The sequence below is a fragment of the Quercus suber genome, unplaced genomic scaffold (assembly GCF_002906115.3).
Source record: "Quercus suber isolate HL8 unplaced genomic scaffold, Cork oak 2.0 scaffold_260, whole genome shotgun sequence".
Taxonomy (NCBI): domain Eukaryota; kingdom Viridiplantae; phylum Streptophyta; class Magnoliopsida; order Fagales; family Fagaceae; genus Quercus; species Quercus suber.
The window spans coordinates 722,460-741,994 of record NW_027069716.1 but is presented as its reverse complement, the minus strand read 5'-3'; the positions used below and the strand labels follow the sequence as shown (position 1 = coordinate 741,994).

Sequence of the window (19,535 nt, the reverse complement as noted above, 5' to 3'; positions counted from 1 at the left end):
ATTCTTTAAGATTTTAGACAATAACATATTTGATTGTTTAATTATATTTCTTTTGACGTATTAGTTCTTCCATGCTTTCAATAAGTTCAATCATGTTTTTCTTATTGTTTAGATGAATTTCTAATAGTTTCAAATAGAAATCACATTTTAAAGTGAATGAGTTTTTTTGAAAACTATTCTAACCGCATTATTAATCTAGGTTATCATGTGTTCTTGAATTGTCTTAGTTCAATTGAATCATAAGTTTTTAATCGTATAAGAACAATCAATTATGAAATATATATTTTCTTAGGTCACAAAGAATTTCATATCGATATAGGAAAACACCTCGATGTCCTGGTATTTACATTATTAATTTAAATTAGTTATTATTATTATTCTTGTTAACAATCACCAAGCAAAAATGTTTTTCTTCTTCGCCCGAATTGTTGTTTAATTATATTGTTTTTGAATTTACCTTGCTCCTTGCGGTTCGACCTTGGTACTCTGAGAATTATATTGTTACGATATCTTACACTTAGGAGTGAGCAAGCAATAACCAATTGATTTTTCTAATTCAAGAAATAGATGATTGGAAAAAATTAATGTATAATTAAATTTGACACCTAAGTGTTACAAAAATTCTAGGATTGAAGAAGGTTTTAATAGTAGTTGTAATTATTGAATTAATTAAAGATATGCAATTTAATAATTTATAAAACTCTAACCATCAGGATGATTAGACCATAATGTTAGTAAAGATCAGTCTATTAGGTACCCTATTGAGCATAATACTTATTTATTTATACTAAAGAAGACTCTATAGTATTGCTAATTGAGATGCAAATTTTTGGTACACGTCATAGGCTCATAGCAATATATTGTAATTAGTATATATACGTATACATATGCGAGTGTACACATACGTTCCAATATACAAATAAACATAAACATAAAAATAAATGTGCATATATATAGACACACACTTAATTCAATAATTAACATTTGAATGACAATCACTAAGACCCCTAAACTTTCTACTGTTTAAACTAAGACCTTACTTTTTTTTTTTTCATCATTTTAGGGGGGTCGTTCCACCACCATAATGTTGTAGTATAATTTTCTTTGAGAATTGTACCAAGAGCATTCTTTTGGTCCACAGAGGATTTCGTAAGCTTGGGCTACCTCTTGGAACTGAGTTGTGGCTTTGGCTAGGGATAAGCTAGATCTAGGTTTATGGTGGTATTGAAAGGTTAGGGTTGTGGTGAATCTGGGTTTGGCGGATCTAGGTTTGAGGATTAGTTTGAAATTGGAATTTTTGGCTGAAATTTGATGGCATAGGATTTTCTGTGATTAAAAGCCAAATTGAAGGTTAGAAACGATGTGATCTATGTTGATTAGCAATTGTTGTACTAGATTATTATTTGGTTACCAAGAAATTGGAACAAAGGAATGAAAATGAAATTTTGTTTGTTTACGAAGAATTTGCAAGAAATAAAAAAATTAATTAAGAATATAAAAAATAAATTCTGATTGATTGAAAATATTTTAAGAAAATTAAAAGAAAAAAATAAAGGGAGGAAAAAATTGGTAAAGAAAAAAAAAAATTTTTTTAAAGTTGATGTGGGTTTTTTGTCAACTAAGAGCTGATGTGATCACTAAAATTTAGATACATCAACATCTCATTTATTCTTTTAATACTATGCATGCCAACACCCAGCAGTGCAAACTATTTGCCATGTAAGCATTTTTCATAAGCGAGTTGACATTAGAGACTAACTTAATAGCCAGAAAAACATGAGAACAAAAGTGAAAGTGAACTGAAAATATAGGGACCAAAATGGTAATCTTGTGTGAACTTTTAGTTTGATTCTTTTACCAAATAATTATTCCCCCCCCCCCCCCCCCCCCCACTTATTTACTGAATCCTTTAACTATGCATCTCTCTACATGTTCTCTTATCTCTAGTCTTTCTTTCTTGTCTCTCCATTTTTAGCCTTTATTCCAAGCTATAATCCTTCGTTATAGTATCCCATGAAAAATCTTAAAAGCTGCAAACTGTTAGTAGTAAAACTCAAATGCTGAATAGATATTTTACATTCCCTAACAAATTGAACACCACGTTGACATAGTGCCTGCACCACTATCCACTGGACTCTTTCTCTCTCTCATGATTTGCTACTGTAATTTTGAATGAATGAATAAAAATTTCTGTCTTTTGTGGAGATAGGCCAACCCCCTCACCTCTGGAGGGGCATTTGATTCATGTAATGTTAAATTCTTAGAATCTTTGATAAAATGTTTGAGTGAAATAAGAATTAGTAAAGATAACTTGGTAATAATTTTATTTTTTTGAAGGGATAACTTGGTAATATTTTTACATCCTTTGTTTTTGTTTGGATTTTATTGTTTCTTTTCATGGCAATACAGTATAAGATTTGTTTGTTTGTTTGTTTTGTTTTTGTTTTTGTTTTTTTTTTGTTTTTTGTTTTTGTTTTTTGTTTTTTGTTTTTTGTTTTTTTTTTTTGTTTTTTTTTGTTTTGTTTGTTTTGTTTTTTTTTTTTTTTTTTTTTTTTTTTTTTTTTTTTTTTTTGTTTTGTTTTGTTTTGTTTTGTTTTTTTGTTTTTTTTTCTTGAAATAATTTGATCATTTTTGCTAGGCTAATTATTCCCAATCATGTCAGGTCTATCCTATATATCCAAACAATGGCCCTTCATTGTTCTTTAAGTTCTAGCTAGGACGAACACAGTCGGCTCTATAGTATAGGCAAATAAGGCAATTGCCTAAGACCTCAAAGAAAAAAGAAGCCCCTAAATTTTAACTAATAGTCTAATAGGTTTATTTCTTTCATTGTAATACTATTTTATTTTAATTTTTTTGAGGTAAAAGATAGAAGTATTATTGATATAAGCAAAACAAATACAAAGTATATGCCCCGTTTAAGCAGTTCGAAAACAGGGGAATAAAAGACAACTAATACAAGCTTAAAGAACTCTAGTTTTTATTCAAAGACACACCAACAACAATGAGTTCTCGATACACCCAAAGCTACAAGTAGCCAACCCCGTGGCTCAGGTGTGTGGTTGTGCTGCCATAAGCATTTGGTATTCCTGTAGGAAGCCGAGAGCCCCACTCAAAATTGATTTTGGATAGGTTTGGGTTTTTTCAAAGTAGTACTTGTTCCTCGCGTTTCAGATTGCCCAAGTTGTCACTGCCCACCTTTCCAATTCCACCACAAGGAGCTTTTCCACCAATGCTCTAAAGAGCAGGAAGAAATCACAGCAACTGTTTACGCATTTTTGGATTCCACCCCAGCAGAGTGCCCACACATTTCTTGCAAGAGGACATTCCCACAACAAGTGGCCTACTGATTCTAGTTGCTTGCAGCATATTGCATAATGGTGATCCACCTGCACTTTTCGCTTGTGAAGATTTTCCCTGGTTGGCAATACATTTGAACATGCACGCCAGAGAAACATGCGGACTTTGGCAGGTACATTTAGTCGCCATAGCTTCCTCCATAGGGGCCATTCTATGCTTGCTGTGGAGTGTTTAATTTGTGTGGCTTCCTTCATCCTAAGGGCCACCTAATTGGCAGATTTCACCGTGAAAGATTGCGACTTATTTTCCTTCCACATTAACACATCCTGAGTGGTAGTTCGTCACAGTGGAATAGACATAATCTCCATGTGTGTCCTGTATGCAAAGAGATCAAAAATCTTCTCTCTATCCCATTGCCCCGTATCACTATCTATTAAATTCTCTACCATCAAGTTGGGTTGCTATTCTCCCAAAAAAATTGGCTTATGAGAGAGCCACTTATGGGTGGTCACACCAATTATTCTGCCATCACCCACACCCCACTTTGACTCTTCACAAATAATCTCCCTGGCTGCCAATAAACTCCTCCATACATATGATGGATTACTCCCTAATTCAGAATCCATAAAAGAACAGTTTGGAAAATACATTGATTTGTACACCCGAAAAAATAATGAATGAGTGTTGTGAAGGAGCCTCTATGCTTGCTTTGCCAACAAAGCCAAGTTAAATGCTTGGATATCCCTAAAACTCATACCTCCTCTTCCTTTTGGGTTGCATAGTTTCTTCCAGTTGATTCAGTGAATTTTCTTCTCATCCTTTGTCTAGCCCCACCAGTACTTGGCTAGTGTAAAGTTAAATGTGTCACATAAGGCCTTTGGGATTTTAAAAATCCCCATAGTGTAAGTAGGAATGGCTTGAGAAACTGTTTTAATAAGTAACTCCCTCCCTGCTTTTGAGATAATTTTTTCCTTCCAACCCATCACTTTCTTTGTTATTCGCTCGTGTAGGCCTTTAATCGTATTCACCTTTGATTTTCCACCAACCATAGGCAAGCCAAGGTAAGTTTCATAATCCTCCATAATTCTAGCCCCAAAGGGTGCCTAGATATCCATTTTAACAGTTTGCCTTGTGTTATGGCTAATGAAAATGGATGTTTTTTGTCTATTGATGGCTTGATCGGAAGCAACTTCATATCTTCCAAGAATATCGAGTAGGTGTTGACTCTCCTCCATTGTGGCTTGATAGAAGATAAAACTGTCATCTGGAAATAATAGGTGGGATATACACACTCCATTGGTGCAAGATAGGATGCCACGCAATTGCTTCCTCTCCACGACCTTTTTGATTAGAGAAGAGAGGGCTTTTGCACACAAAAGGAACATATATGGAGAGAAGGGATCTTCTTGTTTTATCCCATGTGATGGAGTGATGTATCCCTTTGATTCTCTATTTATGAGCATCGAGTATGTAGCTGTGTGCACCCTCTCCATGGTTAAGTGAACCCACCGGTCATCAAATCCTAACTTCAACATGATTTCCCAAAGGAAAACCCACTTCACTTGGTCATAGGCCTTGCTGATGTCTAGTTTGATTACAATCTGCCCTTTTCTTTCCTGTTCTTTTATTCCTCCTGTGTAACACCTTAAAAGCTACAATTGTATTATCAGTAATCAATCGGTTAGGAACAAAAGCACTTTGTGAATCCGATATTACATTTGTCAGAATTAGTTTAAACTAATTAGCTAAAACTTTGGATACAATTATGGATACAAAATTTCCTAGACTAATAGGTCAGTAATCAGAAACTAATTTAGGTTCATTTATTTTTGGAATGAGTATAATGGGGTTATAACTCATCTTATGCAAAAAGTGACCAGAGTGCAGTATAGATAATATAGCATTTGTAACATCAGTGCCTTCAATATGCCAATATTTTTGGAAAAAGAAAGGGGACATACCATCGGGCCTAGGCAATTTAGAGGGGTACATACTAAACAATGCCTTTTTCTTCTCATCCGGTGTGTTCGGTTGGAGTAACGTATGATTCATATCCAGAGTTACCACCTTGTCCACTGAATTCAATACTACTTCTAGATTTGTTGGATTTGACGAGGTAAATAGATTTTGAAAATAGGATTCTGCCATTCTATCTATGTCAGGTTTAGATGTGCACCACCTACCAGTCTCATCCAAAAAGCCATTTATATGATTCTTTCGTTGTCTTTGGCTCGCTCTTTGGTTGAAGTATTTTATGTTTTTATCCCCTGCATGTAACCAAATAGACCTTGACCTTTGCCTCTAAAATAATTCATCCTAGAATAGCAAGGAATTAATCTCATGCCTTACCCTTTGAATCAACTCTAGATTTTCGGCCATATTCTAGAAGACAAAGCTTATAATTCTTTGTGCTTTTCCTCAAGCTTATCCCTTGAGTTACCCAGATTTCAACTCCATCCCACTAAGGCCATTCAACAATTTTTTATTTTGTCAAACAAATGATACATGGGGCTACCCAATATTAGCTAATAAATAAAGCAATATTTTTTTTATCAAATGAAAAACAAGAAAAAAGAGAGAGTGAAAAATGCTATATCCACAATGTTTTTCATAGCAAATATTAAGTGGTTGGTTGTTACTAGCTATTATTGGTGGACAAAAAAAGTAATTTAAGTGGTAGGTTCAAATTAGAACCAATATCAACTTAATACCTAGAATTTGTTGTAAAAATATTATGAATGTAGGACTTCAAAAAAAAAAGAAAAAAAAAGAAAAGGGAAATACATACAAAATTTCATAACATTTTTCACAATTGAGTTGGAAAACTTTTACTAGTTTTTATCTAGGTCCACAAATAACATCATTTTTTTTTTTTTTTACTTATTACTATCAATATACCATGTCAATAGGTGTGAAAAGTTTTGTCAAATTTTTGGTATCTATAGACTTTCTCGAAAACATATTCTATGTGGTTCATATTAATTAGTAATTTTGTATCTAAAATAAAACAACATAGTTTAAGTAATATTATTATTATTTTTTTAATTCGCTGTAGGTCTCCAAATTCTTCAAGCCGCCCTTTTTTCTTTTTTGAGAAAGTTCAAGCCGCCCTTGAGGACGAAGAATAAGCTTCAATTGCTCTGAATTTTTCTAATTTCTTGTTTTGGGGAGCTATTGAAGCTGCGCGTTTGAGACGCTTTATTTATGTCTTGAGGTGAATATTTTTTATCATTAGCAATATGTTAGTATAACTTTTCAAAATGATAATAACAAATAAAAATACTTAGAGATTAGTATTTCAACTTTATCCTTAATTCCTAAAAAAAAAAAAAAAAAAAAAACTTTAGCCTTAATTAGTATTTCAACTTTTCAAAATGATAATAACAAATATTTTACATCATTACCATTTCTTCCTTTCTTGAAGAAAAGCCGACAGGGTGGAGAAAGGAGACTAGTATTTCAGCTTTATCCTTAGTTTGTTGATGTAACAAAAGCCAAGTCAATCTACAATCTGCCTAAAACAAGGAAATTACCAAGAGATTAGTAAAATTTCAATTTGGTAATCCCATAAAATATATTACAAACCCCATCAGAGATTTTTCAATGAAATAACAAGGTGAATCAAATGAAAACCTCTCTTGTACAAATTCAGAATTTGAGAACCAATTAAGCAAGGAAGCACCTTTTCTAGATCAACTTAGGAGTAACCATGAGTTCTGACGGCACTCTCGTACTTGTTGCTGTGTTCTCCCTAATCGCTCTAGTGATGCTAGTCACGATTCTCCAAATCCATTTTAGGCACCAAGAAAGAAGACGCCAGGCTTCCCTACATGGGAGAACAACTCAAGTTGAGCCAACACCAATGAAAGCTCTCGATCCATTGGTGGTGGCCTCATTACCAAAGTTCATGTACAAACCAACTGACCAGCTTGATCATGGTGAAGTCATAGAGTGCTCAGTTTGCTTGAGCACCATTGTGGAGGAAGCCATGGTTAAGCTTCTACCAAATTGTAAACACATGTTTCATGTGGAGTGCATTGATATGTGGCTTAACTCAAACACAACTTGCCCAATATGCCGCACCCTGGCTGAGCCTGTGGTCAAGCCAGAGGATAGTACTTTGTGCACTGTGGTTCAACCCTTAGATCCACCTATTGAAGATAGTACGGCACATGGTACAAGATTAAGCTCTTTTCACAGGATGCTTAGTAGGGAGATATCGCCGAGGGGGATTCAGAGTTGTGCAGATGAAGAGGTCCAGAAGATCTAGGAAGACTAGTGATTACATTGAAAGTATGTATTGTTGCATTTACTTTTCTACCGTAGAGTGATACACATTAAAGATTTGATTGATTTTGCAATATCACAAAGATTTACTTCTTAGAAAAATTTCACCACAATCAGATAATGAAGTTTAGTTTCGTACCAAAATGAAATTGTCCCACTGATTTCGAAGTGTAGATGCATGTTGAATTACTGCTTTCATTTTTTTTCATAATTATTTTTTATCAAGTTTTACATATCTAGTGATTAGTTAATGACGCCTCGCAAGCTCCAAAGCATCCGTAGCAATTATGAGGGCGGCAAAACGGCACTCCCACGTGCGCAAATCAAAGGGCAAAATAATATCAACAAAAAAAAAAAAAAAAAAAAATCAAAATCCGCTTTTTTCCTCGGATGGGAGAAAAAATCTGGGGTTTTGAGGGGCTATTGTAGGGTTAAAGGCCCAAATCATATATTAGGCCTTGGGCCTTGGCCGAGAACGTGAATGGTCCGAGGAGGAATAAATAAGTTATGAGGGATTTCAGTTTGAAGTCTCAAAAGTAAGGAATGAATGGAAGTGATCCGAGGAGGGACTCCTCCTCGAATATGATGATAGCTCAAGAATGTATTCCAGCGATTAGAGTGACCCTCTAAGAAGCTTCAATGATAGGGACGGGCCTCATGAACATACGAGAAAGAAGGAAACCTAAAAATATATAAGGAAAAGTTGCTACCACCGCATTAAATGCACTGTAGCTACTTTTTTGGCCGCATTTTTGTGGAGAAGACCCTTGAACAGTACTGCCTTGTCTACCACAACTCACAAAAAGCCAAAGAGGGTGTCTGATGGGACAGTCACTCAAGTAAGGGCTCAAATTATCAACAAGTGTAAGATCAAGATAGTCCAAGGGGACCTATATAGTGTGAGAGACCCTCCATGAGAGAAGGATCGGAAAAATAGAGAAGGAATATTATAACAATCAAAATTGTACTTGTACCCAACTGTTATTGATTTATATGAAAATACCTCATTGGACAGTGAATTCATTTAGCTCTATTTTCCTTGTTTTTGCTTGGTCATCTTTTAAATCCATGCTTGCTTGATCATTTTTAACCCACTCTCTACAAATTTATTGTACTAGGCTCACTGGGCCAAGATCCCATACATCCTAGGCTTGGGCTGCAAAACATGTCCCTACAGTTTATATTAATTAGTAATTTTGCATCTAAAATAAGATAATACAGTTTAAGTAGTATTATTATTTTTAAAAAATTATAATTAAATATGTAAAATGTCTCATTTCATTTTTCGCCTTAGCCTCCAAATCAAGGAAGTTGATTCTATACCGTACCGGCCAGTATGGCTAATATATTTTGTACCAGTAGCTATGCCAATATAGATATGCGGTCGTTTTGTGCCGGTTTTAATATCGGACATTTCGGTCATATCGGTAAAAATATTGGATACTGGCTGGTAAATACATTTCGGGCAAAACAAAAAATCCTTAACAAGGCAGTATAAATCTGAGTAAGCCAAGAAAACCCAGCAGAAAGAAGAAGAAAAATGAAAGAAAAATGCACAATAGCTTTGCAAAATGAAGTTAGAATCACCTCTTCTTCTACACTTCGACTTCATTATTCTACTTTACATTTTTCTTTTACTGTCTTCTTCTTTAAGGACTTCACAATGATTGGTTTGCTTCTTGTGTTTTGTAACTTTGTTCTCTACACTGCACTCTTCTTGATCTTACCCAATGGTAGCTCCGGGAATTTCATTCAGGGTGTTCCTTAGGAAGCATAAATTACACAATCTTATTTCTTTTTAGCCTTTAGGTAATTAGGTTTGATTCAATGTTATTAATTTCATTTCGTTCCAGCCGTAACGGCTGAAAAATATTGTGCCAGTGAACAAAGCGAAACAATAACCCACCCTATTCCACTTCAAAAAATATTCCTGGTCATTTCGGTCTATTTCGGGTGTTTCGGTAAATACTGGCTAAAATTTAAGATTCGGCTAGCATGAAGTTTGTGCTTTTTTTAAAAAAAAATTGTTCTTAAAACCAAAATAAATTTGCATTTTGTAAACCAAAAAACCTCAAAAGGGAAAAAAAAAAAATGAAAAGAAAAAAAATGAACAAAGGTACCTGTACAGCTAAAAAAAAAAAAAAAAACGTATTGAGAAATTTGAGACTCAAAACTTGAGAAGAGGCATTGCCGCACTAGTATTGGTAGAAGACGCAGAAGTTGCGAACAAAGAGGAAGGCAAAACGTAGATGTAAAAGTGTAGATGAAGATGTGATAAAATTTAAAAGTATGAAGTGTAAAAATTGAGGAGATAGAAGACGTGTGTGGTTAAGAATAAACAAGAAAAAATAATTAAAAATGAGAAGTAAGTAATAGATGTCTAGTGAGGAAAAATAATACTATAATGAAAAATAATAAAATGATGAAAATTGTGTTGTATTAGGCAGCGTGCTTAGTCGAAGGAATCAAGCCACTGCCCAGCCTATAGTAGTTTTATTATATATATATATATATATATTTTTTTTTTTATTTTTAATTTTAGTTCAATTTTTTTTTTGAATTTTTCATTTTTTCTTGATGGGGTTTTGAGGGGCTATTGTAGGGTTAAAGGCCCAAATCATATATTAGGCCTTGGGCCTTGGCCGAGAACGTGAATGGTCCGAGGAGGAATAAATAAGTTATGAGGGATTTCAGTTTGAAGTCTCAAAAGTAAGGAATGAATGGAAGTGATCCGAGGAGGGACTCCTCCTCGAATATGATAATAGCTCAAGAATGTATTCTAGCGATTAGAGTGACCCTCCAAGAAGCTTCAATGATAGGGACGGGCCTCATGAACATACGAGAAAGAAGGAAACCTAAAAATATGTAAGGAAAAGTTGCTACCACCGCATTAAATGCACTGTAGCTACTTTTTTGGCCGCATTTTTGTGGAGAAGACCCCTAAACAGTACTGCCTTGTCTACCACAACTCACAAAAAGCCAAAGAGGGTGTTTGATGGGACAGTCACTCAAGTGAGGGCTCAAATTATCAACAAGTGTAAGATCAAGATAGTCCAAGGGGACCTATATAGTGTGAGAGACCCTCCATGGGAGAAGGATCAAAAAAATAGAGAAGGAATATTGTAACAATTAAAATTGTACTTGTACCCAACTGTTATTGATTTATATGAAAATACCTCCTTGAATAGTGAATTCATTTAGCTCTATTTTCCTTGTTTTTGCTTGGTCATCTTTTAAATCCATGCTTGCTTGATCATTTTTAACCCACTCTCTACAAATTTATTGTACTAGGCTCACTGGGCCAAGATCCCATACATCCTAGGCTTGGGCTGCAAAACGTGTCCCTACAGTTTATATTAATTAGTAATTTTGCATCTAAAATAAGATAATACAGTTTAAGTAGTATTATTATTTAAAAAAAATTATAATTAAATATGTAAATGTCTCATTTCATTTTTCGCCTTAGCCTCCAAATCAAGGAAGTTGATTCTATACCGTACTGGCCAGTATGGCTAATATATTTTGTACCAGTAGCTATGCCAATATAGATATGCGGTCGTTTTGTGCCGGTTTTAATATCGGACATTTCGGTCATATTGGTAAAAATATTGGATATTGGCTGGTAAATACATTTCGGGCAAAACAAAAAATCCTTAACAAGGCGGTATAAATCTGAGTAAGCCAAGAAAACCCAGCAGAAAGAAGAAGAAAAATGAAAGAAAAATGCACAATAGCTTTGCAAAATGAAGTTAGAATCACCTCTTCTTCTACACTTCGACTTCATTATTCTACTTTACATTTTTCTTTTACTGTCTTCTTCTTTAAGGACTTCACAATGACTGGTTTGCTTCTTGTGTTTTGTAACTTTGTTCTCTACACTGCACTCTTCTTGATCTTACCCAATGGTAGCTCCGGGAATTTCATTCAGGGTGTTCCTTAGAAAGCATAAATTACACAATCTTATTTCTTTTTAGCTTTTAGGTAATTAGGTTTGATTCAATGTTATTAATTTCATTTCGTTCCGGCCGTAACGGCTGAAAAATATTGTGCCAGTGAACAAACCGAAACAATAACCCACCCTATTCCACTTCAAAAAATATTCCTGGTCATTTCGGTCTATTTCGGGTGTTCCGGTAAATACCGGCTGAAATTTAAGATTCGGCTAGCATGAAGTTTGTGCTTTTTTTTTAAAAAAAAATTGTTCTTAAAACCAAAATAAATTTGCATTTTGTAAACCAAAAAACCTCAAAAGGGAAAAAAAAATGAAAAGAAAAAAAAATGAACAAAGGTACCTGTACAGCTAAAAAAAAAAAAAAAAAAACGTAATGAGAAATTTGAGACTCAAAACTTGAGAAGAGGCATTGCTGCACTAGTATTGGTAGAAGACGCAGAAGTTACGAACAAAGAGGAAGGCAAAACGTAGATGTAAAAGTGTAGATGAAGATGTGATAAAATTTAAAAGTATGAAGTGTAAAAATTGAGGAGATAGAAGACGTGTGTGGTTAAGAATAAACAAGAAAAAATAATTAAAAATGAGAAGTAATATATGTCTAGTGAGGAAAAATAATACTGTAATGAAAAATAATTGTAGGGACCCAATTTGGATTGACCCTGAATATGAATGAGTTTTCAGCCCAACCAGCCCAAACAATAAATTTTTAGAGTATGGGTCCAAGAACTAGTACTGTTTTGCAGGAAGGGTTCTACTCATCAATTAATAAGGGATACTTTCGGTTCGCTCTCTGAGGAAAATTATCCTCGGCTCTCTTTCAATTGGTCTCTCTCTTTCTTTTTCTTTTCTTCCTTTTGTTTTTTCTTTTGTCCCCCCTTTTTTTTCTTTTTTTCTGTTTTCTTCATTCCTATGTTATATACTCCGTTTTCCCCCTGTTTCCATCGTACACGTGTAGTTCTTATCCTGGGAGCTCCTTTCTGTCCCATCCAGTACCTACCGGAACTTTCAGCTTAGTGGTCATAAAGCTGCTTAGTTACTGTTCAGGTATCACCTCCACATTAATGCGGCCAGAGCGTTAGTTGGAAAGCATTTAATGTGGAGGTGATAGCCTTTAGAAGATATTTGCTACCTTCCCCGACGCCTCCTTAAGCTATATCTAATTTCCAGTTCAGATACAACTTGGCGGAGTCTTTCCGCTAACATGAAGGTTACCTTGACCTCGGACTTTGGTGTCCTCGGACGTGTGTTATGCCGCTGTATATAATATCTACTCGTTTCTTTCATACCACCCATTTGATAAGAATAAAACTTTTTTAGGCTGTCCTCGGATAACTACGTGTTCTCGGATTGGGCCTTTGGGCCCCGAGCCCATTTCTGAGGATTACTATACTTTTTTAACTAACAGGCCCCACAATAATAAAATGATGAAAATTGTGTTGTATTAGACAGCGTGCTTAGTCGAAGGAATCAAGCCACTGCCCAGCCTATAGTAGTTTGGTCCCAAATTTTTTTTAAAGATAAATAAATATAAAATTTTAAATTACGATATATAATTTTTTTTTTAGGTCAAGTGGTCCTGGACCACCGGCCATAAGGTGGCGCAGCCACTGATCTTACCTTTTGCTTTTTCAATGTAAGTATTGAGTAACTTGTATGCTTGGTCAAAAGAGTACACTTGCCTTTTGATTTTCTCAAAGCATCATATGATAATTTGAATTGGTATCGCCAATCTTTTGACACGTGGGATTGGCAATTATTGAGTTAGGTGAGTGTTTGATTATTTAATAGTTTACTTTTACATATTTATATGTTGAAACCTCTATCAAAGGAAATATAAAAAATTGCCGAAGTGATATATTAAGTTATTAGAAATATAACTTTGTATATGGTACAAAATAGTAAAAATTAGCTATAATCTCAAAACAATACATCTATACTAAATGATACTGAAATATTTCGTTCATCTGATCAAATCGAAATAACTTCCAGTACGATATTGACTTTCTTATTCCAAATACTTCAAGCCGCCCTTGAGGACGAAGAATAAGCTCCAATTGCTCAAAATTTTTCTAATTTCTTGTTTTGGGAAGCTATTGAAGTTGCATGTTTGAGACGTTCTTATTTATGTCTCATAAAGTGAATATTTTATATCATTAGAGCATTCACATTAGTGGAACCATAAATTTAGCCATATGGCTCCATAAAAAACTATTTTATCTATTTGATCTTCTCACTTTACAATACACTTAACATCAATGGATCTATATTTTTAGCTATTTGATTAAAATAATATAAAAAATTCATTAAAATGCAATGTGAGCACAACAATTTAATAATAATTTTTATTTTATTTTATTTATTTATTTATTTTACATATGAGCTATAATACACAACCAAAAATAGTTGTGCACGGTTGCTGTGGATCCAAAAAATATAGGTTTAGCTCTAACAATGTAGCCACATTTTGGTATTTGGTAGTGCTAAAAAGCTATGACTTTCCAAAACGATAATAACAAATAAAAATACTTAAAGAGATTAGTATTTCAACTTTATCCTTAATTCCTATAAAAAAAAAAAAAAAAACTTTTTCCTTAATTAGTAGAGCCCGTTTGGTAGGGGAGTTTGAGTAATGTAGTTTGGGTGTTTTTGATATATATGTGGGTAAAAAAGTGTGTTAAAATATGTGTAAAGTTATTTAAAATGTTAAAATATATGTTAAAACTTGCTTACCAAACAGGACCTCAACTTTTCAAAATGATAATAACAAATACTCCCTCCGTCCCACTTTTTTTGTCTAGTTTGAAAGTCAAACTTTTTAAGGGAACATCATTTATTGTCTTGTCTACCTTTTAAAAATGTATAAGTTTCCAAAACCACCCTTAAAAAAATTTATCAAAAAATTGAATTAGTAAATCAATATAGGTATAATAGGAACATTAGTAAATTAATAATTTTTATTTTTAAAAACATGACAATATTTTGGAATATTTTAAAATAAAATAAATGACAAAAAAAGTGGGACCGAAGAAGTATTTTACATCATTATCATTTCTTCCTTTCTTGAAGAAAAGCCGACAGGGTGGACAAAGGAGAATAGTATTTCAACCGTATCCTTAATTTGTTGATGTCACAAAAGCCAAGTCAATCTACAATCTGCCTAAAACAAGGAAATCACCAAGAGATTAGTAAAATTTCAATTTGGTAATCCCATTAAATATATTACAAACCCCATCAGAGAATTTTCAACGAAATAACAAGGTAATCAAATGAAAACCTCTCTTGTACAAATTCAGAATTTGAGAGTCAATTAAGCAAGGAAGCACCTTTTCTAGATCAACTTAGGAGTAACCATGAGTTCTGACGGCAAGCTCGTACTTGTTGCTGTATTCTCCCTAATCGCTCTAGTGATGCTAATCATGATTCTCCAAATCCATTTTAGGCACAAAGAAAGAAGACGCCAGGCTTCCCTACATGGGAGAACAACTCAAGTTGCAGTGGATGAAATACATTCCATTGAGCCAACACCAATGAAAGCTCTCGATCCATTGGTGGTGGCCTCATTACCAAAGTTCATGTACAAACCAACTGACCAGCTCGATCATGGTGAAGTCATAGAGTGCTCAGTTTGCTTGAGCACCATTGTGGAGGAAGCCATGGTTAAGCTTCTACCAAATTGTAAACACACGTTTCATGTGGAGTGCATTGATATGTGGCTTAACTCAAACACAACTTGCCCAATATGCCGCACCCTGGCTGAGCCTGTGGTCAAGCCAGAGGATAGTACTTTGTGCACTGTGGTTCAACCCTTAGATCCACCTATTGAAGATAGTACGGCACATGGTACAAGATTAAGCTCTTTTCAGAAGATGCTTAGTAGGGAGAGATCGTCGAGGGGGATTCAGAGTTGTGGAGATGAAGGAGGTCCAGAAGATCTAGAAAGAGTGTAGTGATTACACTGAAAGTATGTATTGTTGCATTTACTTCTCTACCGTAGAGTGATACACATTAAAGATTGATTGATTTTGCAATACAAAGATTTACTTCTTAGAAAAATTTCACCGCAATCAGATAATGAAGTTTGGTTTCGTACCAAAATGAAATTGTCCCACTGATTTCGAAATGTAGATGCATGTTGAATTACTGCTTTTATTTTTTTTCATAATTATTTTTTTATCAAGTTTTACATATCTAGTGATCAGTTATATACAGAAGCGAGTTTACTAGTGCTATATGGATCTCCAACTATGAATATACATATGTAGTAAGGCTGTAAATTTGCAATTGAGTCGAACGGAGTAAAAAAGTTTAGGATTATTTCATTAATTTTACTTTGAATATAAGCTCGATGTAGTTAACAAAGTAGAATATGCTTTCAAGCATGGTTTATGTTCTTTCTGATTAAGATTAAGCTTATTTATATATGATGTAGCATAAGTTTGTTTAAGTAGAATTTGTAAGTCACAATAATTATGTACAGTTCTTCCACAAAACGTAATTTAAGGAACAATTCTAGACTAGAATGCAAAAGAATAGGAAAAAAAAAAAAAAACTCTAAATCTTTTATATATTTATTAATATAACAAATAGGGTTTATCACAAACCATTTAAAATTAATCAAAGATAATCTTTTGCAAGCATACCTATGGTAAGCATGAATAGACCAGTAAGATACAAGCCTTTATAAAACAATAATCAGGACATTGTTTTGAAGACATAAAGAGACAAATATTCTTAGAATTGCACAACTTAAGACAATTTATGGCCGAGGCCTTTCTTGAAATTTCCACAGCTAACAGAGTATTCTAAATTTCTAATGCTCTGTATCTATTTCATTTCACTTCTCTTATTTTGTCTTTCTACATATGCATTGCTTAGATAGAGGCCTTAGGTCGGTTACTAAACCGACTAACATAATAATATTTTATACAAATTTACACTTGTAAGTTTTAGAATTCAACGACATACTCCTTGAATGACAGCCAGCATGTGAGTTGTCTACCAATAATAGCTTCAGCTTCTTTATTTGCTGCCACATAGTTCTCTTATTGTCTATTTGCTGCCCCCTCTTAATTTGTTGACTGCTTAATGAGAATTACAAATTGCATTTTATTTTTAACACCATCACGTTGATCAAGATCACCTTAGGAGAAACTATGAGTTCCAACGTTACATATGCATTGCTTAGATAGAGGCCTTAGGTCGGTTACTAAACCGACTAACATAATAATATTTTATACAAATTTACACTTGTAAGTTTTAGAATTCAACGACATACTCCTTGAATGACAGCCAGCATGTGAGTTGTCTACCAATAATAGCTTCAGCTTCTTTATTTGCTGCCACATAGTTCTCTTATTGTCTATTTGCTGCCCCCTCTTAATTTGTTGACTGCTTAATGAGAATTACAAATTGCATTTTATTTTTAACACCATCACGTTGATCAAGATCACCTTAGGAGAAACTATGAGTTCCAACGGTGATAATTATAATTATAGAATTGGTATTTGGTAACAATGGCAATGACAATGGCAAGATCATACTTGCAGCTGTGCTCTCCCTATTCGCTATTGTGACGATCTTCATCATTCTTCAAATCTATCCTAGGTACCTTTTAACTTTTAAGACAACAAGCTTCCTTAGATAGGAGAACAACTCAAGAAGCACTGGATGAAATACATTCTATTGAGTCACCAATGGCAGGTCTCGATCCATTGGTCATGGCCTCATTACCGAAGTTCATATACAAACCAAGTGCCCAGCTTGATCATGGTGAAGAAGTCACAGAGTGCTCAGTTTGCTTGAGCACAATTGTGGAAGAGACCATGGTAGTGCTTCTACCAAATTGTACTCACAGGTTTCATGTAGAGTGCATTGATATGTGGCTTAGCTCAAACACAACTTGGCCCCTATGCCGAACCCTGGCTGAGCCTAGGTTCAGGCCAGCGGAGAGTAATTTATGCAGTGGGGTTCAACCCATAGTTTCACCCGTAGAAGATAGTATGCCACATGGTATTGGCACACGATTAAGCTCTTTTCAGAGGATGCTTAGTAGGTAGAATTCGACGAGGATTCAGAGTTTTATAGATGAAGTGGGTGCAGTAGATCTAGAAAGACATAGTGATTACTTACTGTTGTCTAATGATACGAGCTTACTCGACAATAAAATAGTATAGCTATTTTTTCAATTTTTTTAAAAGCAAAATATATCCCCTGCTATTCAGATTTTATATTGGCTACACTGGCTATAGGTGTTGGATTTTGAAAGTATTGTTGCATATTGCTTGTCTTCCATAGAATGATACACTTTACATATTGATTTATGTACATGTATAGTATAATTAGTCGCTATCGTCTTGGTCACGCATCCTTATCCTGCTTATATCCTCATCAATTCTTGAACACTTTTGGAGTGAAGCTGCACTCACTACTGTCTACATTACCAATCTTCTTCTCTCACCCACAACTCAAAACAAATCAGCATTTAAGCTATTACACGACCAACCTTTTGACTACTCCTCCGTCTTGTCTTTCACTATGCCCGCTTCGTTTCCCTTCCTTCTTGAATCTCATTCTCAACTCTATTGCTTGGAACCACTACTATAGTTAATTTTTCCGATGATGTTAGGGTCAACTTGTTGTTTGCGTATCTCTTATCATGTGAAATTTTGGGAGCATCGTTCATTCTCCAGTGTTCAGCAGTTTTCTTCTATATCTACTCAATGCTTCCAATCTTTAGCCATTCTTCTATTGATCTCCATCTTGACCAAATGAGGGATTCTAATTCGACCTCTAGCTCTTTCAGATGTGCCCTTGGCCTTATCTCAAGAAGCAGGTCCATTTGTTCTAAATTCAGCCATATCATCACCATATACGTCATACTTACATGCATCGAACCTTCCTTCAGAGCCTTCACCTGCCCCTACACTTCGTTGCTCTAATCAGATAAAAGTTCCTTCTCTACATCTTTAGGACAACTACCATTCTTCTGCATTTGCTACTCTCTGTGAGCCTCACACCGATTGTAACTACTGAACTTGATGCTCTCCATAAGACTAATATGTAGGAAATGGTTGATATATCTCCTAGCAAATCTGTAGTGGGATGCAAGTGGAATGCAAGATCAAAACTAAGATAGATGGATCTGTAGAACACTATAAGGCTTGCCTTTTTCTAAAGTGCTTTACTCAAGAATAATGCATTGATTATGAAGAAACCTTTGACCTAGTTGCTCGTCTTATCATTATTAGATCACTCCTTGCAATTGCCGCTCTTCACAAGAGGTTTCTATTTTAGAGGATGTAAGAATGTTTTCCTAAATGCGGATCTTGAGGAAGAAGTCTACGTGTATCCTCCTCCCAGCTACCAACACTCACCAAGCCATATGTAATATGTTCAGCCTTATGTGCTATGTATGGCCTTAATTAAGCTTCTCGTGTGTCACAAGGTCAATTTATCACTCAAATATTCTGCCTATGATGGCCCTAAGTCCCTGACTTAGTCTCAGCCAACACCACACACTCACTACAATAACACTTAGAACAGATTATATAGGGACGTTTAAACACACAACACACACAATATTTACAAGGAACCCACCACCAACCTTTATTACTTAATCTCAAGTACAAAAGAAACCTTTTTACAAACCTTGAGAATTACATAGAATTTTCCCAAGGTCAAATACACTCTGCTGTTGACACCCCCAATAGCCTTAGGGTTAAATATACAGAATTAATTGCTATGGCAGTTACTACCTAGTAATTGCCTAGCTCTTGGACAATCTACCACTTGTGGTCTGACTTAGGACACCTTCAACTGATGTTGTCTTGGTTTGCTCTCCATGTTTCCAACCCCTACACAGCAGGTCTGATCCTCAAGAAATCTAGGAATTGCTTTGTAACTGCTTAGTAACTGCCATTGCACATGCTGCACATGCACAACTCATGTCTCAGTAGACCATGGGGCCTTTACCCATCCTCTAGCAGCCCACACAACA

At 34.8% G+C, this 19,535-nt stretch overlaps 3 protein-coding genes across 3 annotated transcripts; all 3 read left to right on the top strand.

Moving 5' to 3' along the window:
* The first annotated feature begins 6,680 nt into the window (after positions 1-6,680).
* On the top strand, positions 6,681-7,654 carry LOC136070792 (E3 ubiquitin-protein ligase ATL41-like). Its single transcript, XM_065781218.1, has one exon. The coding sequence runs from the start codon at positions 7,010-7,012 to the stop codon at positions 7,568-7,570; it is 561 nt and encodes a 186-aa protein (XP_065637290.1). The 5' UTR covers positions 6,681-7,009; the 3' UTR covers positions 7,571-7,654.
* A 7,043-nt stretch (positions 7,655-14,697) lies between these two features.
* LOC112019226 (E3 ubiquitin-protein ligase ATL41) lies at positions 14,698-15,862 on the top strand. Its single transcript, XM_024051758.2, has one exon. The coding sequence runs from the start codon at positions 14,890-14,892 to the stop codon at positions 15,484-15,486; it is 597 nt and encodes a 198-aa protein (XP_023907526.2). The 5' UTR covers positions 14,698-14,889; the 3' UTR covers positions 15,487-15,862.
* Positions 15,863-17,232: 1,370 nt separating this feature from the next.
* On the top strand, positions 17,233-17,595 carry LOC136070795 (RING-H2 finger protein ATL40-like). Its single transcript, XM_065781226.1, has one exon. It carries the CDS (start codon positions 17,233-17,235, stop codon positions 17,593-17,595), a length of 363 nt encoding a protein of 120 aa, XP_065637298.1.
* Positions 17,596-19,535: the final 1,940 nt, after the last annotated feature.

Bases quoted from the DNA above. Each gene is read 5' to 3' on its own strand.
- LOC112019226 (XM_024051758.2), top strand. From the start codon at position 14,890: ATGAGTTCTGACGGCAAGCTCGTACTTGTTGCTGTATTCTCCCTAATC.
- LOC136070792 (XM_065781218.1), top strand. From the start codon at position 7,010: ATGAGTTCTGACGGCACTCTCGTACTTGTTGCTGTGTTCTCCCTAATC.
- LOC136070795 (XM_065781226.1), top strand. From the start codon at position 17,233: ATGGCAGGTCTCGATCCATTGGTCATGGCCTCATTACCGAAGTTCATA.